This window comes from Arachis stenosperma, chromosome 1 (assembly GCF_014773155.1).
Source record: "Arachis stenosperma cultivar V10309 chromosome 1, arast.V10309.gnm1.PFL2, whole genome shotgun sequence".
Taxonomy (NCBI): domain Eukaryota; kingdom Viridiplantae; phylum Streptophyta; class Magnoliopsida; order Fabales; family Fabaceae; genus Arachis; species Arachis stenosperma.
In genome coordinates this window covers 127,407,760-127,434,048 of record NC_080377.1, presented here as the reverse complement: position 1 = coordinate 127,434,048, position 26,289 = coordinate 127,407,760, and the positions used below count along the sequence as shown (strand labels likewise).

At 34.1% G+C, this 26,289-nt stretch overlaps 3 protein-coding genes across 4 annotated transcripts; all 3 read left to right on the top strand.

Annotated features, from left to right (window-relative positions):
- The first annotated feature begins 5,705 nt into the window (after positions 1-5,705).
- Positions 5,706-11,272, top strand: LOC130945017 (type I inositol polyphosphate 5-phosphatase 12-like). The gene is made up of 10 exons (XM_057873661.1): positions 5,706-6,462; positions 6,564-6,816; positions 7,028-7,844; positions 7,989-8,113; positions 8,288-8,372; positions 8,922-9,230; positions 9,321-9,588; positions 9,796-9,919; positions 10,001-10,358; positions 10,781-11,272. Exons 1-10 carry the CDS (start codon positions 5,709-5,711, stop codon positions 11,057-11,059), a joined length of 3,372 nt encoding a protein of 1,123 aa, XP_057729644.1. The 5' UTR covers positions 5,706-5,708; the 3' UTR covers positions 11,060-11,272.
- Positions 11,273-18,083: 6,811 nt separating this feature from the next.
- LOC130972162 (outer envelope pore protein 37, chloroplastic) lies at positions 18,084-22,106 on the top strand. 2 transcript variants are annotated; one of them, XR_009083372.1, is made up of 7 exons: positions 18,084-18,540; positions 18,613-18,702; positions 18,785-18,961; positions 19,198-19,292; positions 20,631-20,751; positions 21,208-21,389; positions 21,614-22,106. XR_009083372.1 is itself a non-coding variant. In XM_057897156.1 (6 exons), exons 1-6 carry the CDS (start codon positions 18,166-18,168, stop codon positions 21,337-21,339), a joined length of 990 nt encoding a protein of 329 aa, XP_057753139.1. In that variant the 5' UTR covers positions 18,084-18,165; the 3' UTR covers positions 21,340-21,564. The 2 variants fall into 2 exon arrangements, 1 of the variants encoding a protein (XP_057753139.1); XM_057897156.1 differs by lacking the exon at positions 21,614-22,106 and having other exon boundaries at positions 21,208-21,564.
- Positions 22,107-22,363: 257 nt separating this feature from the next.
- LOC130972183 (uncharacterized) lies at positions 22,364-25,902 on the top strand. Its single transcript, XM_057897157.1, has 6 exons — positions 22,364-22,805; positions 23,105-23,290; positions 23,703-23,819; positions 23,969-24,118; positions 24,974-25,032; positions 25,314-25,902. The coding sequence occupies exons 1-6, from the start codon at positions 22,599-22,601 to the stop codon at positions 25,447-25,449; spliced, it is 855 nt and encodes a 284-aa protein (XP_057753140.1). The 5' UTR covers positions 22,364-22,598; the 3' UTR covers positions 25,450-25,902.
- The last annotated feature ends 387 nt before the right edge of the window (positions 25,903-26,289 follow it).

Genomic DNA, 26,289 nt, shown 5'->3' with positions numbered 1-26,289 from the left:
GGAAAGGTACATAAATTTTCTCCAATGAACTTAGATTTAGTAAACTTTTTTGATCTGGAAGAACTACTAAAGTGTTTAGGATATGCTAATTATGCTGCAATGTACTGGTTAGAACTCATAGCTCAAAACTTAGAATTTGGACTTCATTTGATTAAGGGAGATTCTGAGATAAATGATTTGAGAAACAGTTTATTGGCGACTGACTGTCTGATTTTTAATTTATACTTTGAACACCTAGTTGGTGAGCCTTGCTATCTTAACAACGATTTAGGTCAGGCTGCCGGTCAAGTTAATGATTCTTCCTCCTCATCCTCATCAGATGAAGATGACAGAAGTTCTGAGGATGAGGCATATAATCCTCCTTCGGATGCATATGATGAAAGTAGTGACACTGATAGTGACGAAGATAGAATGAAGCCGAGGACGTCTACTAAAAAGAAGGCTGCTGATGGGAAATATGATTATGGTAATAGAAAGGGTAGTGCTGACGAGAAGACTGCTGGAAATATGAACACGGACAAGAAGAAGGCTAATTCAAGGAAGTATGCTGGGAAGAGAAAGAAACATACTAGGCCCAACTTTAGTCCTATTGGAAGGGGTAATGTTGGAGTTGGTTCAGGGGGAAATATAGGTGGACAACATACTGGGCTTAGTGGTTCTAAGGCCCAACCTGGTTCTAGACAACATAAAAGTGGGTCAAGTCACACTAAGGGTGTTGAGCCCATTATAGAAGAGGTTGATTTTGAAGAAGAGAAGGAGTATGTTTATGAGAGTGAAGAATTTGTCTCCCCTATTTCATCAGATGATGAGGGAGGTAATAAACATAAATGGCCAGAGCATAAAACCAGTTATGGCTATGGAGAAGTGTACATTGAGTTGGGTATGGAGTTTGACACAATGGCTGGTTCAAGGAGTGCTTGAAGGATTACTTTGTCTATGAGGGAAAGGAATGCCGATATATTAGGAACAAAGCAGAAAAAACTAGTGCGATGTGTGTTGAAGAAGAATGTCCATGGTTAATCTATACCTCATATAATTCTAGACATTGTTGCTATCAGATCAAAACTTTTGTAAATAACCATATGTGTGGGAGGGATTTTTGTTCTAATCTGGCCGACCGCAAGTGGGTTGCAAGCAAGTTGTTTAAGATTTTAGAAACTCGACCGGACTTGACACCAAAAGAGGCTAAGGTGCACATGGTTGAAGAGTATAATGTGCAACTGCATGACAAGATGATCGCAAGAGTCTAGAAGGCTGCAAGGGAACAAGTAATTGGAAAAGAAAGAGAACAATACGGTAAAATACAAGACTACTTGAGTGAGCTGTTAAGGAGCAACCCAGGTTCCACTGCAATAATGTGGGCAATACCTCAACCAGAGGGTCTACCACTGTTTGATAGGCTTTACATCTCGCTTGAGGCTTGTAAGCTTGGGTTCAAGGCTAGTTGCAGGCAGTTGATTGAGCCTTAATGGATACTTTTTGAAAGGATATTATGGTGGACAACTCCTATCTGCAATAGCACAAGACGAAAACAATCATTTCTTTGTTATATCTTATAAAGTGGTGGACAGTGAAAACACTGAGACATGGAAGTGGTTTCTAACAAGGTTAAAAGAAGACTTGGGTGATGTTTGCAATGAAGAACTAAATTTCATCTCGGACCAACAGAAGATAAGCATTCTATAACATGCTAAAGAGTATTATTAGTGACCTTTATTAGTGAAGTTTATTTATAATGCTTGTGGTGTTTGAATTCTGTTTAAATGTGTTCTGAATTTTGTTATAAGAGTATGATTAGTGAAGTTTATTTATGCTGTTTATGGTATTTTGAATTCTGGTATAATGTGTTTTGAATTTTGTTATCTGAGTATGATTAGTGAAGTTTTTTTATGATGTTTATAGTTTTGCTGAATTTTGTTATAGAACTTTATTAGTGAAGTTTATTTATGATGTTTATGGTGTTGCTGAATTCTGTTAAAGGAGTTTATTAGTGGATGTTGTCCTTAATGCATTTATTATATTTTATTAGTGAATTTTGCTTTAGTGCTTTTTGTTAGTATATTTTATTAGTGAACTTTGTTTTGAATTTTGTTGTTAGACTGAATCAGGGGTTAGCAGCTGCCCTTAATTATGTTATGACAAATGCAAATCATTGGAATTGTGTACTTCACATTTGGAAGAATTTCACAAAGAAATTTAAAGACAAAGATTCCAAAAGCATGGTTTGAAAGTGTACAAAGTCAACTACTGAGATGCAGTTTAATAACAACATAGAGAAGTTGAAGCAAATGAATTGTAATGCATGGGAGCATATGATGCGATTTGCTCCATCATGTTGGTCAAAATCACACTTCAGTCATAGAACAAAAGTGGACAACATAACCAACAATATGTGTGAAGTATGGAATGCCAAGATTATTAGTTATAGGAAAAAACCAATATTAACCATGTGTGAGGAGTTGAAATGCTATATTATGCAAAAAATAGCCAATCACAAGAGAAAACTAGCTAAATACAATGGTAAATTGGCTTCTGTGCAACAGATTAAGCTAGAACAGATTATTATGCCTGAAAGCAACAAGTGGAATATAGTATGGAGTGGAGATAATGACAAAGCTATCTATGAAGTTCAAAGAAATTCCCACAAACTTGGTGTAAATCTCAAAGAGCACACTTGCATATGTATACTATGCTATCATTAGTTATATCAACTATATTTATGCTTATTCATTATGGTCTTTGATTTGTTAAAAATATATGTAGGACTTCCATGCAAGTATGCAGTTGCTGCAATTTCTAGATTGAAAAACATGGGACAAATCAGAAGATTTTGTCAATAAGTCACTGATAATGGATGCTGTCTGAGCGAGATACTCCTATGTGATCCAAGCAGTAAGTACTGAGAAATATTGGATCCCTACAGATTGTCAACAAATCCTCCCCCCAATCGTACGTCCAACTGGCCGGCCAAAACTTAGAAGGATGAAAGTTCTTATCAATATGGTGATTGGCAATAAAGTTAGGAGATCGTGCCAAGTAAGTTGTAGTAAGTGTGAAGAAAAAGATCATTATCACAAGACTTGCAAAGGTACACCTAAGAATTCAAATTGGCAATCAAAGACTAAAAGGACAAAGAAGGCAACCAAGACTCAATCAAGAACTTCCGTTGGAGCTGCAACAAACAAGTAAGGACAACAACATGATCTAATGGTTGCATTTGTTATTTTTTGTATTCTAATTTTTTAATTGTTTTAATTTTGCCAAGTCTGTTATGTGTTGTTGATTGCAAATTATTGAATCTATATGTTATATTTGTGTCATCATTTTCAAACAAAGACAAAAAAGAATAAGAAAAAGATGCCAAAAGTGAGAGCCTTGCCTAATGTAGATTTTATTGAAGAGATTGATTTATCTCAATCTGCACCTCATAATGATGGACCTGTGAGTATAGGATTGTATTTGGTGACTTTAGTGTTGCTCATTTTTTGTACTGAAATGGTTATTTTATCTTGTGCATGCTACTCAACAAATTTTTGAGCCTCATGTTGGGTTCCGAATGAAGCAAACCATTGTGAGGCCTCCAATACCACCCACTCAAAACTATCTAGAACCACTTGGAGCAACTACCTCAGGGACATTTGGTAGTTTGTTTACCTTCTTGCCAACACCTGATTTTAGGCCTCCAATTCACCCTTGAGGAGATTCATTAATGGATTGCAAGCACCAAGTGAAGACTTATATGTATTTTGTTGGTCTATAAGTGAAGAGTCATGTGTGTCTTATGAACTCAATTAATTAACTTTTGGTTCATTAATAGTTGTAAACTTATTTGCTAGTATATAAGTTAGACAACCAGTAATTTAGAGACATATTATTTTGCTATTGTACAAACAATCATACTTTGGTGCTAAGTTTATTATAATAGATTATGGAACTATTTTGGATTGTACTTATAGTTCCATCTTTAATATCATATAACACATATGAAAATCATATTGTAGAGACTTTTTTTTCAGATTGATGAAACATATATTTTAGATTTAGCTTACAATTATTGTATACCTAGATTTTTATATATTCATCCATCAAAATATGTGATTAGTTACATATTTGTAGTATAATCTAATTTCTTTCAATACAATATCATTTTAAATTAAAGTGATAGCAAATTCATTAACATAAAATATAATCTTACACAAATTTAGTTACATCTTAAAAGCATTACAAAGCAACATAATTATCACAAAATATCACAACTAAGGTTATGACAATTACTTAGGACATGTCCTAAAGATTAAAGCAATTATGATATTAATTATACTCAAAATTATAAGCCTAAAACATTTGAAGTAACATCTACCACCTTAAGATCCAATTTCGTTTTGATTTTTCAAATTTAATTTCATCTCTAACTCCTTCATTCTATGTTCTACCTCCTTCAATCTCCTTTCTATTAAAATAATATTTTTAGAAGTAATATCCTCATCAATATTTTCTTAAACTAATACATCTAGCTACTTGAAATACTTGTAATGTGGGATGGGTATCTGAAAATTAAAAATTTTGATTGTAAAATACAAAATTTATAAAAAAATTTCAAATTTAAAAAATATACAAAAAAAATAAATTTCATGCAAAAATTATAAAGCAATATTTACATTGTAATTAGGGTATCTCAAGAAGATCCTAACTGGATTAAGTTTTGTGCAAAATTGGAAGAGAATCGCATAAGTGTCACAGTAACATTTTGGAGACATAAATTTCTTCTTTCTTGGCTGCCCAAGACTTCTAGAAAAAAAGTTGCAGCTCCTACTCTCTTCGCCAACATTATAACCACGCAGAATGCGGCTCCTAGTTTATGAAAAATGATCCCCAAACTTATGGTGGTAGCATAATTAGAGTTCTATACAAAGAGGAAGGAGAAAGAGGCACTTAGAAATACTCATGTTCTGCGCAAATAAAACACTAAGTTATATTTTTAAAAATTATCAAGAGTTGGATTGGGTGATTCATTAATATGCCAATCCAGACTGGCACTTAACGAATACATCACCATCTTAGCGTGGCACATATTTACATTTCGTTAATGTTAGAGATAGATTATTGATATAGAAACTAACTTATTTTACGGAGAAAAAAAATATCAAAGGTCAGAAAGTAATTTTTTTTCTAAAAGTCTCGTTATTTTTCAAAAAAAATTGTCACAAGCTGAATTTGATATTCACTCATTTTTTATTAATGTGATATCATCTTTTTAAAATGAACTCAGATTTTATTTTATCCATTAATTTTCATTTCAAATTTCATTCTAAATCAGTCAATTTTTGTTGAATGTTAGTTACACTTATGGATACATGTCACCATGCACAGTTTCATTTGTTTAAATCTAGAGTAATAATATAGTATTTATTATTTAACACTTAATAACTCACTATTTTATTTTATTTTATTTTATTTTTTTTAAAATGATATTGATTTGGCGCGCCAAAGTGAAAGATTGATATGAATGTATTGTATTTCAGTGGTGAAGAAGTGCAAAGGGTTTCCTGTCCGTAAGGTTGGAGTATGCAGCGCCTTAGTTCCCGCATGGCCACACTCTCCCCAATCCCTATACACCCTTTCCACTTTTCTCTTCAATCATTCTTCGTTTTCTCTCTCTTCTTCTTCAATCTCCTTCGATTTCCGCTACTCCCATTCTTCCACCGACCATGGACGAACGAATCGAAGACGACGACAAGGACAACGAAAATTTAGCCTCCCTTCCGCCGCATCGCAAAGCCCATTCCTACAGCCAGCAGCTTCCAGGACCTTCGGAGCGCAAGCGACACAATCAAGTCCGCAAGCACAGTTTGGATGACAATCGCATTTCCAACAACATTAGCTCTTTCTATGAACAATCTGATTCCGATGATGAATTCTTCACGCGCTCCTCCTCTGCCACCGATGAATACCTCGAGGGTCCCGGTGGACCTGAAGATCAGGCTCAGCCTTTGCAGGAGTTTATAGGCAGCGGCGGCGGAATGGGGATCTTCAAGGCTCCTACTAGATCCGCCGTTCATCCAGGGCGGCCTCCGTGTCTTGAATTAAGGCCGCATCCATTGAGGGAAACTCAACTCGGTAAGTTCCTGAGAACGATTGCTTGTACGGAAGAGCAGTTGTGGGCTGGGCAGGAGTGTGGGGTGAGGGTGTGGGAGTTCAAGAATGCATATGAAGCAGGTTGTGGTCTTGGTGGAAAGGTGAGAAGAGGGGATGAGGATGCTTCGCCATTTTATGAATCAGCAGAGATATCACCTACCATGTCTTTGGCGGTTGATAACGGCACTAGGTTGGTTTGGAGTGGCCATAAGGATGGAAAAATTAGGTCTTGGAAGATGGATCAAACTTTTTCTACGCCCTTTAAGGAAGGTCTTTCTTGGCAGGCACATAGAGGACCAGTGCATTCCATGGTCATAAGTTCCTATGGTAGGTGCTATGCTAATTTCATTCTCTTATCACTTTCTTATTGGTGTAACTGTATTTTCTTCCCACTTAGTTTGTGATTCTTTGTTCTGGTTTGCATCAAGGTGATCTCTGGTCGGGTTCCGAAGGGGGTGTGATTAAAATCTGGCCATGGGAATCCATGGAAAAATCTCTTTCTCTGTCTCCAGAGGAAAGGCATATGGCGGCGTTACTTGTAGAGCGGTCTTTCATTGACCTTAGAAGTCAAGTCACAGTTAATGGTGTTTGCAGCATATCTTCTCAAGAGGTTAAGTGTTTGTTGTCTGATCATGTTAAAGGTAGAGTCTGGTGTGCTGGGCCTCTTTCTTTTTCACTATGGTATGCTTCTTATTCTTACATAATATTACATTCGTTGAGGTTGATGAGAGGATATGTTTGAAGTTTTGCATCCTTTTGTGATTTTTTTTTTTTTTTTTGTGGTAACCTCCATTTTGTCCTCCTCAACATTTTTAGAAGGATTTTGCCTACAAAAATAGGCCATGAATGTCTAAGTAGAATTCGTGTAACTCAATAATTGATACTTTAATAGGGATGCCCGTACCAAGGAACTCCTAAAAGTATTTAACGTGGATGGCCAGGCGGAAAATCGAGTTGACATGTCATCAATGCAGCAAGATCAAGGAGTAGAAGATGAACCCAAGGCAAAGTCTAATTCCTCCAACAAAAAGGATAAATCTCAGGGTCCTAGTTTTCTTCAACGATCGCGTAATGCTATAATGGGAGCTGCAGATGCTGTCCGTAGAGTTGCAAGCAAAGGAGCTGGGGCATTTGTTGATGATTCTAGAAGAACAGAAGCTCTTGTGCAGACAAGCGATGGAATGATTTGGAGTGGATCTACAAATGGCATGCTTGTACAATGGGATGGGACCGGGAACCGTGTGCAAGATTGTAATCGCCATCCTTGTGCTGTCCAGTGCATCTGCACTTTTGGAACACGGATGTATGTAGGTTATATGAGTGGTATTATCCAAGTTTTGGACCTTGAAGGCAATTTAATTGCAGGATGGGTCGCTCATAATGGTCCTGTGATTAGATTAGCTGTTGGCAATGGTTATGTTTTTAGCTTGGCAAGTCATGGAGGCATACGGGGATGGAATATCGCATCTCCAGGTCCTATTGACAACATAATAAGGACAGAGTTAGCTGCAAGAGAAGTTAGTTACACGAGACGGCATAATGTTAGAATTTTGATTGGCACATGGAATGTCGGTCAAGGTAGAACATCCCAGGAGGCACTTTTGTCATGGTTGGGTTCCGTCGTATCAGATGTAGGCATAGTTGTAGTTGGTTTGCAAGAAGTGGAGATGGGTGCAGGTTTCCTTGCAATGTCTGCAGCAAAAGAAACTGTAAGACCTCATTCATATGCCTAAATTATGCAATTATTATTTTTTTTTAGAATAATGTGTATTGGAGAATCAAATATAAATATTACATAACCTATCTTAACTAATATGCATATTGTTTGCATGCATTTATTGCCTACATCTCAGGTAGGGCTCGAAGGAAGCGCAATGGGGCAATGGTGGCTGGATACAATAGGAAAGGCCTTAGGAGAAGGAAAAGCTTTTGAGCGTATGGGTTCTAGGCAGCTTGCCGGTTTGCTTGTTTCTCTTTGGTGAGTAATTGTTGTGAAAGTTTGTGGCTGATCAATCAAATTAATGAGATAAACTAGTTATTCCTGTTTCTTTTGCCATGGAAAGACATCTTAAATCTTTGGTTTATGTACTTCTGATTTCTATGTTTTATTTTTTTCTTGTTCATATATTATGAGTTGACATTCCTCAATTAGGGTCAGAAAGAATCTTAGAACACATGTTGGTGACATTGATGCTGGAGCAGTCCCATGTGGATTTGGACGTGCAATTGGCAATAAGGTTTGCATCTGTTTTCCCAGTTACTTTAAGGTTTAAAATAAGGTTGTACTTTAATTCTGCCCATGAAGGCACTATAATTATAGTAAAGTTTATCAGTTCATTATGGTTTCAACTGTTTGTTGTAGTGAAATTCAAGCAAGTAATGCTCAAATGCTTAAAAACTTTATATTCAATTATGCCCTTTCTTCTCAATTTAGCGCAAGTACATTTTCCTACATAATTTGGTTAACCTTGAAAGTTATCTATGAAATTTCATCCAAATACGCCTATTCAGTACCTTATCTAAACTGTAGTGAATGTGTTACATGGAAGAGATGATAGAGATTCTCTCTCTCTCTCTCTCTCTCTCCCCCCCCCCCCCCCCCCCTTTCCCTTCTTTCTTTTGGAGTTGAACAATTTTCACTTTATTGTGACTTCTTAGTATGTATATAGCAGTATTAATTTTGATGTTAAACACTAGATGGGCATTAAAAAAAAATGCTCGAGTTGTGAACATAAGTTTCACTCTAAACGAAATGAATACTAATGAGGCAATATTTGATCAAGCAGGGAGGAGTGGGTTTGAGAATCAGAGTATATGATCGAATAATGTGCTTTGTAAATTGTCACTTGGCTGCACATTTAGAAGCAGTTAATCGGCGTAATGCTGATTTTGACCACATTTATCGAAATATGGTATTCAGTCGATCATCCAACCTACTTAATACTGCAGCTGGTATGGTGCCATACCTGTTCTTCTCTTCCTCTCTTGCCTTGTCAACATATTTATTTTGGCTACTTTACACTTCTGGCTTGCCATTGGTCCTCTCTATTGCAGCTGGTGTCTCTACTGCTGTTCATATGCTGCGCGGTACAAATGTGAGTATTTTTCTTACATCTTATGATAATGCTTTCATGTCTTTCCCAACTAATTCATCATAACTGTTACATGGCCTCATTGTGCCATAGGCTATGGGTATCACCATTGAAGAAGCAAAACCTGAGCTATCTGATGCAGATATGGTGGTATTTTTTGGTGATTTCAACTACCGACTTTTCGGTATATCATATGATGAAGCTAGGGATTTTGTTTCTCAAAGATGCTTTGATTGGCTAAGAGAAAAGGATCAGCTCAGGGCGGAGATGAAAGCTGGTAAAGTTTTCCAGGGAATGAGGGAGGGTATTATCAAATTTCCTCCAACTTATAAATTTGAGAGGCATCAGCCTGGTTTAGGAGGTAATAAATAGGGACAGCAAACACTACTCTGTGTACTAGATTTTTTTTTATTTCGTTTTAGTTCTTCACTGGCATATTTTTTAGCCAAAAGCATTATTAACTCAATGAACACAACAATTTGAATATGTCCGTTGTTAATAAACTTGTAACTTTACATGGTTAAAAATGAAAATAACAATGGCATAACTTTTAATATATTTCTTTTAGGTTATGATTCGGGAGAGAAAAAGCGAATTCCTGCATGGTGTGATAGAATTATCTATCGTGACACTCGATCAAGTACACAAGCTGAATGCAACTTAGACTGCCCTGTTGTGTCATCAATTTTACTGTATGTTACATCGTCTTGATTGCTTTTCATTATTTGATTTTCGTCTTGGCTACATCATTTCACCATTTGATCCGTTAACAGGTATGATGCTGTAATGGATGTGACTGATAGTGATCACAAACCAGTTCGGTGTAAAATCAATGTGAGAATTTCTCATGCTGATAGATCTACAAGGAGAAAGGAATTTGGAGATATTATGACATCAAATGAGAAAGTTAGATCTATGCTTGAAGAATTATGTCATGTTCCAGAAACTATTATCACTCCAGACAAAATAACCCTTCAAAACCTGGATACTTCATCGTTGCTTATAGTAAACAAAAGTACGAAGGATAATGTTGTGTATAAGATCATTTGTGAGGGGCAGTCTGTTGTCAAGAATGAGGGAGAGCCTCATTTTGTTGCAAAAGGTGACTTTGGATTTCCTAGATGGCTTGAGGTATTGTATCTTTCTTTTCTCTCACTTATTTTTTGTCCCTTTCCCTTTGCTCTTTCTCTTTTGTTTGGTGTCCTCACCAAAAATGGCTTCATATAGCATTATTCTTGTGCCTCAGCTTTTAGGTGTAGTTTTAATTTGTTTATATGCGTGTTTTGTTTTTGCTTTTGCTTTATGATTTTATCTCAGTGTACTTTATTTTGTTCTCCTTTCCTGTTGAATATTCTTATCCTTTTATAATAATATTAAGAAAAATGGTTTTCGAATCATATGCAACAACAAAGTCTTATTCCACTAGATAGCGCGTCAGCTCCTATGGATCAAACAATGTCATTGAACCCTACCATATATGGTTGTCAAATCATATACCTTAAATAAAAAATATGATTAGCAAAGAGTTCTTATCTGAAATATCTTAAAATTAGGTTACTCCACCTGCTGGCATAATTAAACCTGAGCAGAGCGTAGAGGTTTCAGTACGGCATGAAGAGTTGCATTCGTCAGAAGATTCTACAGATGGCGGATCAACAAAACGGAGGAGTGAAGAGAACCAAGATAAAGAAGTAATCTTAGTTGTTCATGTCCAAGGCAGTTGCTCCATCCAAACATACAGTCAGAAAGTCCACGTGCGTCATTACTTCACGGCAAAGACACTTCGAACTGACTCAAAATCCAACAATGCTAGAAGAAATTATGCATGCTAACTACATAGATTAGTTTCAGAAATTAAGCAGTTCCACTTATGTGGTTGATGGCTTGTAAGATGTGAAAAAAGAGGAAGAAAAAGGTCTAAGGGGAAGGAGGGAAAGGTCAATGATAGAGATTCACAGGATAAGAGGCATTGTTGAATTTTTTAAACATCTGAAAGCTCTCTATGTTTTGATTTGTAGTGTATGTTTGGATTAGAGTTTGTAAAATTAATTTTCAATCAATGTGATTTTTGTAAACTTGATTTTATCAAACTTTTGAGTTTTGTATAATACTATAATAGGGAATTATAAGAAATCACCCTGGAAAACCAAAGATCCATCTTCAGTCTTAGCATTCCAATAATATGCCCACGAGTTACTTGACTTGAAGAATCACAATCTCACCATTCTCCCAAATTCATATTTATAATTAAACTCAAACACAATCAAGGAAAATAACAAAATTAAATTCAAGTTATAAATAAAATTATCAAACTAAAACTTGAATAAGGATAATGTATTTGATCTTAACTATATAAAAAGAGTTGCTAACATCTACTCTCTTCTTTTCTGAGCAATTTAGCAAATAGCAAGCTATACATTTTGGTTGAAACAATAAAACACACCCTTCTCTCATGAGAAACTAATAAATATATAGATAATTTTATAATTTAATTTGTAAAAATTAATCATAATTTCTTCCCCTTGTCTATATATAGATGTATTATGTGTAGCTTTACACTCCGTTTGGTTTATGTGTATGTGAGGCGAAGACATAAACACAGTGGAACGTGTCTCTTATTTGGTTTGTGAAGAAAAAAAAAATAAAAGACACGCTTACATGCAGTGGCACACATAATACACGTATTTCATGTCTGAATGAAATGATGAGACACGGTCGAAGAGTGATGGACACTGATCTGAATTATTTTTTTTTTACTATTTTATCCTTATTAAAATTTTAACTTCCAAACTTCTTTTACCTTTGACAAATCCTAACAAGTCTCAAAATTTTCTGTGGAGCTTCCTCATTGACAGCTACTTTTGTGGAGCTTCTCTAATTTTTTTCTGTTCTTGAAAACTCCACTAAAGGTTTGAGATTATGCTATCTCTCTTTATTATTATCTCAAATTTTTAATTTTTGTCTTCCCTTGCTCTGTTACCATGAACTTTTATACATTTTGTTTTGAAAAAAATAGTGGTATGTAAATAAAGGAACAAATAATACTGGTAGGCTGTGAAGTATTGTGAATGTTGAAATTTGTTTTGGAGATTAATGCGGGATGACGAGCAAATTAGAAGTATCGTGAACTTTATTATTGTTTAGTTAATATTTGGAGTTATTATCTGACTATTGTAAGGGTTAGTATGAGCCTATAAAGATTCAACCAATAATTTAATAATATTTGTCATGATCAGGTTGTCTTTCTTGTATTTTCAAATAGCAAGAAAACTATGTATGAGTAGTAAGCAATTTTTGGAATGTATTGTTTTATGAAAAGCACATAGTTTAGGTGTCTTTCATCTTTATCAAACAAAATTTATGAGTTTGGACTTAAAATTGCATTAGATTTAAAGTTTAAGTTGTTGTCTTTTTTGAATTTGAAAGTTTTGAGATATTAACAGAAAATTCAGAGGTTTTTATATAAGTATAAAATTCAATGTGGGTCATGGATCTTTTATTTTGTGAAGTGGGAAGTTTAAAGTATTGAATTTAAGTTTTTTATTTTGTTTTTTTAATAATTTAGAGCTTTGGTTTGTGAAAAAAGTCTTTGATCTCAGCCCGCTCTAATGTTGCTAGCTCTGCTTCTTTTGGATTTGTTATGGTCACTATATAAAGCTTATTTGAATGTTTTGGTGCTGGATATTTATTATTTATTTATTTTTACGCATTTACTTTATTATTGTTTGTTAGGAAGTGATGATGGATCGTTCCGAATAAATTAAGCTATGTGTTGGATATTACTGGATTATAAGAATGCAATTTGACACGTTAATGTTATTTTTTTTAGTTACTTTATATATGTATGTTAGGAATAGAAGGCAGAGTCATTCTTCGATTGGTCGAAGAGTAAACACATTGTCATTAAGGCGAGATGCATTAGATAATATCATTGAGGCGGGTGGAGATAAAAATTGCATATGAGAGTTACAAATGAGTTTGAATGCATTTGCCAATTTGTGTGAATTGCTAAATGTTCAGGGTGGGTTGGACGAAGATGGCCATGTTAGCATAGGCGAGCAAATAGCTACTTTCTTAATCATATTAGTTCACCATACCAAAAATCGTAGCGTACAAGTTAGGTTCTATAGGTTTGGTGAAACTATAAGTAGGTATTTTCACAAGATATTGTGTTCGGTTTTGCTTGTTCAAAGTATATTATTTGCAACGACAAATCCTGTACTGGAAGATTGTGTGGATCCCAGATGAAAATGGTTTAAGGTAAGTCTTTTTTATAGCTCAATTTCTTGCTGGTCAAGTTTATCTGGTGTGTAACAATTATTTTTTTAACATTTGATAGGGTTATCTAAAAGCATTAGATGGAACTTATATAGATGTCACTGTCCCGAAGAATGATAAATCTAGATATCGGACAAAGAAATCTAGAATATCTACCAATGTCTTAGGAGTTTGCAATCGGAATATGAATTTCATCTATGTCCTTAGCGGTTGGAAAGGATCGGCATCTGATTCAAGGGTACTTAGGGATGCAATTGATGTTGATAAAGCCGACACAATTGATATTGTGGAAAGTAGTCACAAGTGGACTCAATGGCATGAGGACCTAGTAACCAAAATGTGAAAAATATGGAGAGGAGAACATGGTGCGTAGAATTTTTATTTTTGCTAGTTTTATGATGTATGCAATTGTCATCGACTATTATTATATTTGAATTCATTTGAGTTTTTTTCCCTTGTGGCATATGCATTTGCCAATTCAATTTGATGACTTGTATTCTAATTAAAGACACAACTAAACAAGAATTTGTTTTAATGGTTTCAAAAGATGTTAAACGTCTATAATATTATTGAAAATATTGAGGTATGTTGATATTGTGCTGGTAATTATTTATTTTAATAGTCCTACCCCATCTTAAGATGTAAGTAGTACTTTTCTACTATAAATGTATTATTAGGTATTAGTTTGCTGTGGGTGATAGTTTGCTATAAATCTGCTAGTAATTTATTGAAAATTTTGCTATATTCGTGGTAGTAAATTTGTGTTCATTGTTATAGCAATTCTTGTGTAATCTTAAAAATAATTCTACCATATGGTGCTCTTTTTTATTATTATGCATATATATTATCCACTAGCAAATGGGTATAGTAGACACTTCTTAGCATTGGCTTCTTCTTCGATAGCTAATTCTACACACGGTATTTTTCATCGATGAATCATGCGTTCCTCTTTCTTTCTGTTAAACTGAACCTAGCAAATACACTCGCAACAATTAAGACCAACAATGAAGAAGAAGAAGGACACCGCACAGAAGAAGATCGCACAGAGGACAACACAAAATAACGAAGAAGGAAGAGGCCAACTAGGGAGAAAGAAGATTTTTGAGGGCTTGAGGTGAGGGGGAGAAACCCTCGATTCAATTCGGGGTCTCTGCCTCTCTCTAGTATTTTTTTTTTAATGATTGAATTTTCAATTTAAATTAGAAAGATAAAATAATCATTTTAATTATATAGTGTTTTTGTGTTTTATTAACCAATCAAGTATCTATATCTTAATGTCTAAGTACACACACAAACTAAATGGAGCCTTATAGATTATGGCTACGTCGCAAAGACATGACATACACACAAAATACAATATGATACAAGATATACACACATATTAATTTTAATTTTTTTAGACAAAAGACATGTAATATATATAAAATATAAAAAATAATTTAATTGACTTTTTTTAATTATATAAAACATCTTATGTAATTTGAGTGTCAAAAAAAGTATTTATATTTTTTTATTAAAATAAAGTGTACATAGAATGAATGTGTATCACATGAATATCATATGTATCTGACTTATAAAGTATGGATATAATAACTCAACAAAATATTCATACTTCATAATATTATATTATTATGGACTTTTTTTGAGTTGTTCTAAAAAAATTTAAAAATTTATATATTCTCCAACTTCTTTGTTGTGCTTGAGAATTTATTATCACATAAAAAAATTCAATAATCAGCAGAATTTATTATTTTAATTAATATTTTTAATTATCAATCATATTTTTTGAATTGAATAATCTAATAACATATTTTTAACTCATATTTTAGATATTATTAACTAATTGTTGAACAAAAATTTTAAATTCTGCCGATGTTCTAATATTTTTCTTGTAATTTAAAGTATAATTATTAAGAAAAACGTTAGAAGTTATATTTTTACTTTTTAAAAAGAATTTTTTTATCACATATAAAAGGATGTTTAAAAATAAAATAAATCATTTTAATATACATCAAAATATAAATTTGAAAAAGAATTAATTTACATTCAAAAGTAAATTATTTTTTAAAAATTAATTTAAAAGAAGTCATCTTCCATAAGGAGAAAAAAAAGCCTCTTTCAAAAAAATCTATATAGTATTTAAATGTTATTAAATTGATAAAAAATATCTTTTTTAATGAATTTTTTTTAGTATATTTAGTAAATTTTTAATAATAAAATAAAAGTATTAAAAAAATAAAAATATATTTTTTGAGAAGTTATAAAAGATTTTTTTAAAAAAATATTTTATATAATAAATAAATAGAAAAAGTACTTTTATATGATTATATTTAAATATAATTAATAAATAATAAAATTATTTTTTGATAAAATATTTAAACATAAAATTATTTTATTTTTTATAAATTTAAAAAAAAACTTTAAAAATAAATTCAAAAAAATTGACGAAACAAACCCACGGTCATATAAACGCTCATGCTATTACAACTAAATTTTTTTTTGAACAAGAGAGCTCAACACAATAAAGTGGAGCAACAAACAAACTGACACTACGACATAAACAAGTCAAACAAAACTTTTTTAATGTCATTTTTGACATAACCATCAACAACAAAAAGGATCTAAACTACTCTATTCTCTAACACTGTTTAAAGATTTCTGAAATACCTCCTCTGCACCTTCCTTGTTATTAAAAATCCGTCTGTTCCTCTCTAGCCAAATGTTCCAAATAATCGTAAAGAAGCACATAATCCACTTGTTATGCTTTACCTTCATGTTAGTAACATCTGTCCAACTCTCAAAGTGTTCTTTTAGTGAGCCCATAATAATCTGGGATCTCCTTAATTCAGATAGCCATTGACACCACACCTGTCAAGTAAACTCACAGCCCAGGAACAAATGATGAATATGTTCAACTTCTTTATTACACAAAACGCACATGTTATCACTTTGACTAATAATTCCCAGTCTAAGCAGTCTTTCTTTAGTATTCACTCTTTCTACTAGAGTAAACTAAATAAATAACTTCACTCGTGGTGGCACCAAACCTTTCTATAAGGTTCTTGTGAAACTGTAGCTGGTTACGTCCTTCGGGAGAGATTTTGATTGTACTGCCTGCACAAAAGTGTTAGTTGAAAATATACCTTTTTTGTCAAACTTCCAAAAAATTCCGTCTTGGTTATCATGTGCCAGCTTTACAGGTCTTAAAGTCTCATGCAATTGAACCACTAAATCTAACTCCCATTGGTATAAATCTCTCCTCCACTGAAAATTTCAGATCTACTCTAACCCATTCCAAAACCCACAATCCCTTATGACTGACCTTTTTGGTTTGAAATGGAGAAAAGCCTCAAAAAACTCATCTTTAACGGACCACTTTTTAACCAAACATCTTCCCAAAATCGAGTCATTCTTTCGTCACCCACCTCCATAGACAGCCCCACAATCATTTTATCTTTCACAGCACTATCCTTGAACTGTAGTTGACAGATATCTTTCCATGGACCCCTCTAGTAGGTAATGTTTGAGCTGATAACATCACACTGGGGTTTAAAATATAGTAAGAGCATACAACCTTCTTCCATAATGGACATTCTTCTTTTGAAAAACACCACCACCACTTAAATAGTAGTGCAGTGTTTCTGACCACGACATCACTATCCCCAATCCACCCAATTTTTTAGGGACTTGAACCACCTCCCACTTAACTAGCGCCAAACCATTCCTGCCTTCCTCCTTGCTCCACAAGAATCTTCTCTGCAGCGATATCAACTTTTTTACCACTGCCTTTGACATCTTATACAGATTCAAGTAGTACACCGACAAGCTATTTAACACAGATTTAATAAGGACCAACTTACCCGCTTTATTGAGGACATTTATTTTTCACAGGCTAAACTTCTCCTCCACCTTGTCAATTATCGGTTTCCAGGTCCTAACCAGTCTTGGGTTCGCTCCTAAAGAAATGCCAAGATATCTAATTGGGAGGCAAGCCTCCTTGCACCCTCAACAAGTTGCACATGTTGTACGTCCACTGCTGTTCACAGTTGATTGTGATTAAACTTGATTTATCAAAGTTAATGGTTAATCCTGACATCACCTCAAAGCACCTTAGTAGCCTGGCATAGTTTCTGATGGTATCCTCCTCTGGTGGACAGAACAATATAATGTTATCTACAAACTGGAAGTGTGACAGCTCTATATTATCTTTATCAACTAGCAGCGGCACAATATGTCTATTTCTCACTGTCTTTCCTATCATCCTATGCAAAATATCAACCACTAGAACAAACAAAAATGGAGAAAATAGATCATGTTTCAAACTCCTCTCCATCTTAAACAGTTTAGATGGTGAGCCATTTATTAGGATATAAATACTGTATCAACACACTTCTTAACCCATTCCCTCTACCTTCAGCCAAAGCCCATCTTTTGTAACACAATATTTAAATATTTAACCCGACCCATCACAACTGAATTGTTATTTTCTTATTGAGTGATTAATTAATTAATGTTTGAATTGGTGGACTTTTCTTTTCTTTTGGTCTTTTACCAGAGTCAGTAAAAAGAAAGGTGGATTGTATCGACGATCGACAAATTAAACATAAAAATTGGAGCCACACCAGACGAGACAGATAACGGGAAGCATTGGTTGGTAGAAATGGAAACAAACCCTAATCACATGGTTCCACCCACACCGGCGGTTGATCCTCCGCCGCAGTCGCTGCCGTCAAGCCAAAGCCATCCGCAGCCAATCTTCTCATTTCCAAGGAGGCCGACCCTAAGAGTGACTACTGAGTTCGACAGTGACAGTGCAATCTTCTTCCATAAAATTTCTTGCAAGTTGTTGGACACACTTGCCAAGTTCAAGTTCCAATTCCACAATAACAGCAAAGGTGAAATCTCCGAGCCTCAACTCAGCTTCGTGTCCAAGCACCTTAGTCTCCACTATGACCTCGAAGACCAGAATGCTCTTGTTAAGAGTTCCTTCGATGTTGGTCCCAGATTGCATGTCAAAGCTGCTCACGATGTCAAGGTCATCTCTCTCTCAATCTCAATCTGATTTCTCCATATTCCTCTTTGTTCTCACTTTTGTGCCCTAATTAAGGCTCAACAAGGAGAGGTTACAATGCTTGCAAACCTCGCTGATCCTGGCTATGCGCTTGAATTGTCCACTCCCGTTCCATCTGTTGGATTGGTATGATTTATTTATTTGCATATTTTTATTTATTTATTTTTGTATCAAGGTGAGTAATAAATATCAGCTTTGACTTTTGCAGCCAAAAGCAACCCTTAGATTTCCTGTAGGTGAAGTTTCGCTACAGGAGAAGGAGACAGAGGAAGAGGAAGCCAAGAATTTGTTGTCAGTGAGTGGGATTCTCAAGGGTCAGTTTTTTGATGGAGTTGGCACTGCTCAGTATAAGGATGAAGAATTGAAATTGAGATATTGCTATAAGGTGATTTATTTGGTAGCAGCAGTGATGCTTTTCTTTTATTTATTTTTTTTGGTATGGTCCTTCTGTTGCTATTTCATCACCTTCCCAAACATTCTCTTGAGATATTGACTGTAATCTTCTTCTTGTGTTTTCTGTATACATTATTTGCCATTTTATTTTGCCCCTCCTTGTTATTTGATGATTTGATCGTTTGATGCTTTGTCTAACTTAGTATTGAATGTTACAAATAAATGCAGGATGATGAAATGTCTTTTATTCCCACATTATCTGTCCCTTCAAATGCTCTGTCTTTTGCCTTTAAGCGTAGGCTTACTCCTTCCGACAAGTTAAGGTTAGAACAGCCTCTTAAGACTCCACCATATACATTTCCACTGTTCTCTCCCTCACTCATTGATGTCAAAGTGCTTTTAAACAATAATAATGCTAATGGTGGTATTACTACTTTACAGTCATTGCCATACGACCTGTTCTTGACTAGCATGCTTATTTTCTTTGATCTATACCATACCAAGGGATACAATTTTGGCAACATCGGGAGGCAAAAGATGTTATTTGTTTAGGAGTTAGGACCATTGATGTTCTGATTTGCAACAATGTACAATATAGGCATAGTTTCAATGATGTAGCTGCTTGGATGTTCAATGAGATTCATTAGGTTGTAAAACGCTAAGAGAATGAATTTAATGCTCTGCATACATGAGAATATTGCATTAGATGAACGGAAAAAAAGGTATACTAAGGGATTGGAAAGTGTTGCTCATTTGAATTATACTTTGTATGAATTTAATGCTCTGCATATATGAGAATATTGCATTAGATGAATGAAAAAAAAGGTATACTAAGGATTGGGAAGCATTGCTCATTTGAATTATACTTTGTATATTCTAACTTCTTGTACTGTGGTCTGTTGTCCAGTTTTCATCCACTATTATTCTTTTCTTATTTTAAATAAATTGTTTTTCTTTTTATAGAAAATATGGTATAAATATTCTTTTAGATGGTTTTTGGTCATATATGAAGAACATTTGCAGAAGATTTCGTAAAGAGAGTAGAAAAGATAGAGGATCGCCAACAGTTAGAAGTACAGGGAGCGTAAGTAAAATATAGGCAAAAGTGTAAAACCATTGGAAAGGTTTTAGGATTGACTGTTTTGTTTGTAGACATGATTTACAACAGAACAATAGAATGGCGTTTGATCTATAAACAACAAAACTTTGTGATTCCTTTGCTGTTGTTGCATCCTTCCTGGCAGTAATCTGAATGGTTTTGAAATTTGGCTTTTAAAATGTTTGGGAAGTAATTTTGAGTTAGTTAGCATGATGCAGCCTTATTACCTTATTTTAAATATTCAGCATGAGATTGTGGAATAAATACTTATCTATGCTATTAAAGACTGTAAGGGGATAATATGAGCTTGCTACTGGGCATGATTCAGTATTCAGGTTGACTGATTGAATACTCCCCCAATTTTCTTTTTGTTTTTTTCCCCCCCTTGGGGTACAAGTTGTATTGTAAGTTGTCCTGAAATCACAGCCATTGTTAAACTTAGAACAAGATAACTGAAAAAATTTCTGCTATAAAATATGCAATATATTTACCAACTTTGTATATGAAAAGTTAAAGTCTGCCTATGCTAATGTGGCTTTTATTTTAAATACTTTATGTATAGTTATTGGTACAATTGTGATTCCAACTATTGGAGTGCTGTCTACAAGCGCACCTATGGTAAAGACTTCAAATTCAAAACTGGTTATGATTCAGAGGTTCGTCTTGGCTGGGCATCTCTTTGGGTATGTTTCTCATCTTGCAATTATTGAACTCATGCTTGATATCCTTAATAGTATATTCTCTCTGTGTGTGTGTTACTGTGTTGCAAGTGATATGCATTATTTTCACATAATAAAATGTTAAAATATTGGGTTAAATAAGTTTGTTGTCCGTGAAAATTTTTTTAATTTGTGTTTGTAAAATTGTGTTTTAGTCCTGAAAAAATGTTATGGTGTAAGAAGTCATATGTATAAGCAAACAGAAATGGAAAAAAATATTATAAAATACTAATAACATTCAAGTAAGAAGGCTTGGCAATGGTATAGCTGTAGCCAGAAGTTGAACAATTCGAAAGTGCAGCTGTAAAACATTAAGTGGTGTGTGCAATTAGAGCAAATGGACAGCCACATAAGTACATAGCGGTATGGATGGTCTTAAGTGCCTGTACTATGTATAGTGACTTGATTCGTTCCATTCAGGTCGGAGATGAAGGTGGGAAAGCCAAAGCAGCCCCCATGAAGATGAAAGTTCAATTCATGCTTCAAGTGCCACAAGACGACATAAAATCTTCAGTTTTAATGTTTCGGGTTAAGAAGAGATGGGATATTTAATAGTTTGCTGATGTATTTCTATTCATCTCATGGAAAAGAAAAAAAGAAAGGTACTTGTTATTGATAACTCCATGGTGTCGACGTGTCGTTGTACCTTGATACATCATCATGAAAAGTGATATTGATCAACTATTTTGACTGGTTTATGTGAAGACCAGAGTTTTCAACTGTACACATTTTGTAAAATAATGTTCTGATTTGTAATTTTCAAGCTTAATATTCTCAGATGGAGACGATGCTGAAATTAGTTATTATTTTTTTTTGTTTTTCACAGTATCTCCTAACTCGGCAGGTGAATGACTAATTCGTGATTTATTATGCTTCTGGTGGAAAGCCTTGCTACTGTTGCACATGTAGATTTGCAAGTTCGTGTTCCGATTAAAAAAAGCCTCTCTGTATACCAGCAAAAAAGAAAAAAGCATTTCTTCATACGTGTAGAGGGTCCAGAAAACTATACGTGTCACCATCCTTTTTACTTGGTCTTTACAATTGAGTTATATTTTAGCCCTGTTTGGATACAGGGCTAAGTCTGAAATTCAGATGAACATGAGATTTTCAACAAAATACGTAGCCTTCGGATTTTGAGCAATTTGGGCTTGGAAGGAACATGACTGATGAGTTCATCCAATGTGACTACACGTGAGAGCGCTTATTCCCCGTGGAAATGAAACATGGAGAAGTTTTCTTACAAAATGTTCCTCCCCCTTTGTGTAAATTTGTCAAATAGATTTAATCTTTTTATGCATTATGATATAATTTAGTCTTTTCTGTCCATAATATGGTATCTATCATTTCACTGCCATCGTGTATTATGATTAATTTATTGCTACTTTATTAGTCTAACATTTTAAAGTTTTTTTCATATCCAATACGAGAATCAAACCTTCGGATTAAAGTATTTGAACTTTCTTCGTATCATCTTTATTCTATGAAAATGATTGAAATATGTTATTTTAGAGGATATTAAACACTTTATTGCAAATCTATATATTCTAATTTCTAACGCAATCTTAGGATAGTTCAAAAAAAAAAGTTAAAATAAGAATTTTATTTTATGTTTTTCTCGGAAAGTAGCTCGAATCAAGCCCTTATTCTTTCGATTAACCAAAAAAAAGAAGGAAAGGTGGATCCCACTCCGTCCGTGCGAAGCGCTGAAATCCGAAGCTCTTACAGTGAGAAGGAAAAGGTGTAGAGATAATTGAATTGTATTGTATCGTGAAGAAAAAAGGAAGGGAGGGAGGGAGAAATTGGGAGAAGAGATGAACGCAATTATGTCTCTAAGTCCTTCCACCAATACCATCATCACTTCCTCTTATCTCTCCCCACATTGCTATTATTCCTACAAACCCAAGCCAAACCCTAATTTTAATTTCAATGCCTTCTTTTACTTCTCTCTCTCTCACCACCACAGCCGCCTCGCTCACTGGAACACCGCCGCTCCCAAACCATTTCCTTCTAGACGGACGGTATCTCTCTCTCTCTCTCTCTCTCTGAACTCCTTGGTTTTTGAATTTTATTCCAATTGCTTAATTATGTTCTGAACAGTTTTAGAATGATAATTCCATGTACGTATTCAAAGCTGCTACCTAGAGTATTGTAATAAGATATAATAGTGAAGTCTAGCGTTATCATATTTTATGTAATGGAAAAGTATGCTTTCGTTTGGGTAGTGTGTGTAGGATTGGTTTGTGGATCTTGCATCAGCAGGCAGTTATTTTTCACGAATTTTTACTACCAGGGACTCTGTTTTTGTGTACTGGTATAGTGGCTTTATGGACACATGAAGAGGGATCAAGAGCCAGGTTACGAATTCGATGACGTGTTAGGCTTATATGGTTCTGACGATGAACTAGGCAAACAAATTCCCACTCAGGCTCAATCCGTTGTCGAAGGATCAGGGTCAGTTATGGTATCTGAGTTCAAGCCTGTTCCTGATGTTGATTATCTCCAGGTTTGTAACCATTCAGCTGCAAAACTTGTATAAATTTTACTGATCCTCTAATGTTTGTATTGACACATCATTGAATTGGTCGTCAATAAAAAAGTTAATGAGTTTCTAAGTAGTCGGAATTCGGAAACGTATTATTGGGTCAATACTCTAAGGAGGTGTTATATTGGCATTGGATAGAAATTAAATACCTGAATTTTTCTGTAGTTATAACCAAGTCTTTTTTGCTATCATTATTTTTAATAAATAGTATATGTTCTTTAATGAAGTAGTATTACAGGCACTTTTTAATTATTTTTTTTACATGGCTAAAAATAATCTTAATCTAGTTATTATTGTAACCTGAAAATAACATGAGTTGTCTTCTTGATAGTAAGTTACACAATATCATTAAATAAAGTTTGATATTTTACAGGAGTTACTGGCCATTCAACAGCAAGGACCTAGAGCTATTGGCTTTTTTGGAACACGGAACATGGGATTCATGCACCAGGAATTAATTGAGATTCTTAGCTATGCTATGGTTATAACGGTAAGATGTTGTAACTTGTATCATCAATCAAGATTATCTTAAAATATTGTAGATAACACTATTCTGATTAGGATTTCTCAGTATTCATTCCTATGTCTTTGTCTAACAACTGCTTGTGCCTTTGTTTATGTAAAATTTTTTGCTTGCAGAAAAATCACATATTTACATCTGGAGCATCTGGGACTAATGCAGCTGTTATTCGAGGTGCTTTACGGGCTGAGAAACCAGAGTTGCTTACAGTTATATTGCCTCAAAGTTTAAGCAAACAGCCTCCTGAGAGTCAGGAGCTGTTGTCAAAAGTAAGGTTTAAGTTTGAAGTGTTTGTGCACCCTCTTTCAGATGAAATGAAAGTTCTGTGTGTTTATACTCCTTTTTATAATATGCTCTACTTAATTATTTCAACCAAAGATAGTTTATTTGTAGAACATTAGTCCTCTTTGTAGTTGTTTATGACGTATTTATCCTCAGTTAAGAAAAGATATGATATCCTTTGTGTGTTTATCTATTGTTATATCTATATATATTTATATAATTACCAAATGTAAAGAATAGTGTAAATTTTATTCCCTTGTATATGGAGTGCATGTGTTTGGTAAGTCCAGGGGTTGTGCTGAGGGGATTTTTATCGTTTTATCTTGATCACTTCCTTGATGCTGAGTGAGATTAGGAACTGGATTATTCTTCTTTTGAAGGCTGTTAACTAGATTTTTCATTTCTATGTGTATTCCCCTGTCTTTTAGTGTCAATTATATACTTTACCTCTTTGAATTTAGAGGTTATAAGTTGGAATCTCTGCCCACAGTTAGAATATCTTTTGCTATTATTTTTGCTTTTATTGGAATATGTTCATCTGTATTTCTTTTAACACATCCCCCCCCCCCCCTCCCCTTTTTCCTTTTTTACAATTTTTAGCGGAAATCTTTTATGCATGTTAGAAATGAAAATATGTCACTAAAAAGAAGGGTTTGGGTTTTTTTTGTGTGTGTGTTTTGGGGGGAGGGGGGGGGGGGGGAGAAAACTGTCTCATACTATCTATTGGATCCTTGAGATCAAATTACATCTTAAAATGGCTGTCTGATTTCTCATTTCTCTAGTAATTTTAGACAGGCTAGTTCAGTTTTTTAGACTGATTCCTGATTTCCTTCAATGTGCAGGTGAAAAATGTGATAGAGAAGCCCTACAATGATCATCTACCTCTGATAGAAGCAAGCAGGTTTATATTTGCTTTTTCTTGTTTCATTTTAGCATAAATACTAACAAAAACTTACGGGAAATGTTAATTTAACAACTAAAACGGGCAACTAAGTGAACATTCAACAACTATAATATAAACGTCTCAATTGTCCTCATTTAGAGATGAGAGAAGAGATTGATGAGGGAAATTGAGACTTTTCCTTTGTAGTAGTTGGTGGGTTTTTTTTTTTTTTCCTTTTAGTTGTCAAATCAGCATTTTGCTTTCGCACAACCTTCGTAACATCTTTGTTCCAAATGCAGGCTATGCAATATGGACATCATTTCTCACGTCCAGCAAGTCATTTGTTTTGCTTTCCATGATAGTAGGTTGCTAATGGAAACTTGTCAGGAAGCCAAAAATTTAAGGAAGATCGTGACTCTCTTCTACCTTGACTGACACATTTTTTACGCATCACAATAAATTATTTATGTGCATAATGGGTTCACCAAGAGAGTAGTGCTTATTTTTACTTGTAAATTATATTATAATCATTAAATGAGGTATTGCTTTCTCGTGCTTCTTCGAAGATCGTAGGAAGGTACATCAATTTCATTCGTGAAGAATGGTTATGGATTTTTTCTTTAAATCTTCTTTTTTCCATTTCCTTTTTATTTTTTATTTTGCTTTTTGTTTTTGTTTTAGTTTAAAGATGGGGTAGGAGGGAGGGAGGGTTGGAGGGAGAAAGTGCTTCGAAGAGTATTTTTGGATCCAATTTTTTATAGATAGAAGGCTACTTTTATATTTATGATATCTTGAAATTTGACCTTACTTAGAATTGAGAATCAGAATTGTAGTCAAAGTGCTCAATATCTTTGTGTGGTGTATAAATAATCGATTTTTTAATGAAAATTATGTCTATAAATTTTACCTGTATTTGGAGAATTATTATTACGCTATCCATTTCAAAATATCCATGAAAAAACAAAAATAAAATAAATATATAATATCGACGCTTTTATATTCTTAAAGATACTTGTTAACAGAATAAAAAAAACTTTCTTTAATCCTTAAAGTTATATATATTTTAGTGTTCAATTATTTATTCACTATTTATTTTTTAAGAGAATCATTTATGAACGTCTTACACCCTTATTGACTATTTTTAATTTTAAAATTTGTGTGGAAAATATCCGTAACTATATCATATGAGATAAGATTTAAAACTCGCAATTTCATTTGTTCACTCTAATCATAAACTGTTATGGGAGATTTAAAAACAAACTCGCATGTGTTGTG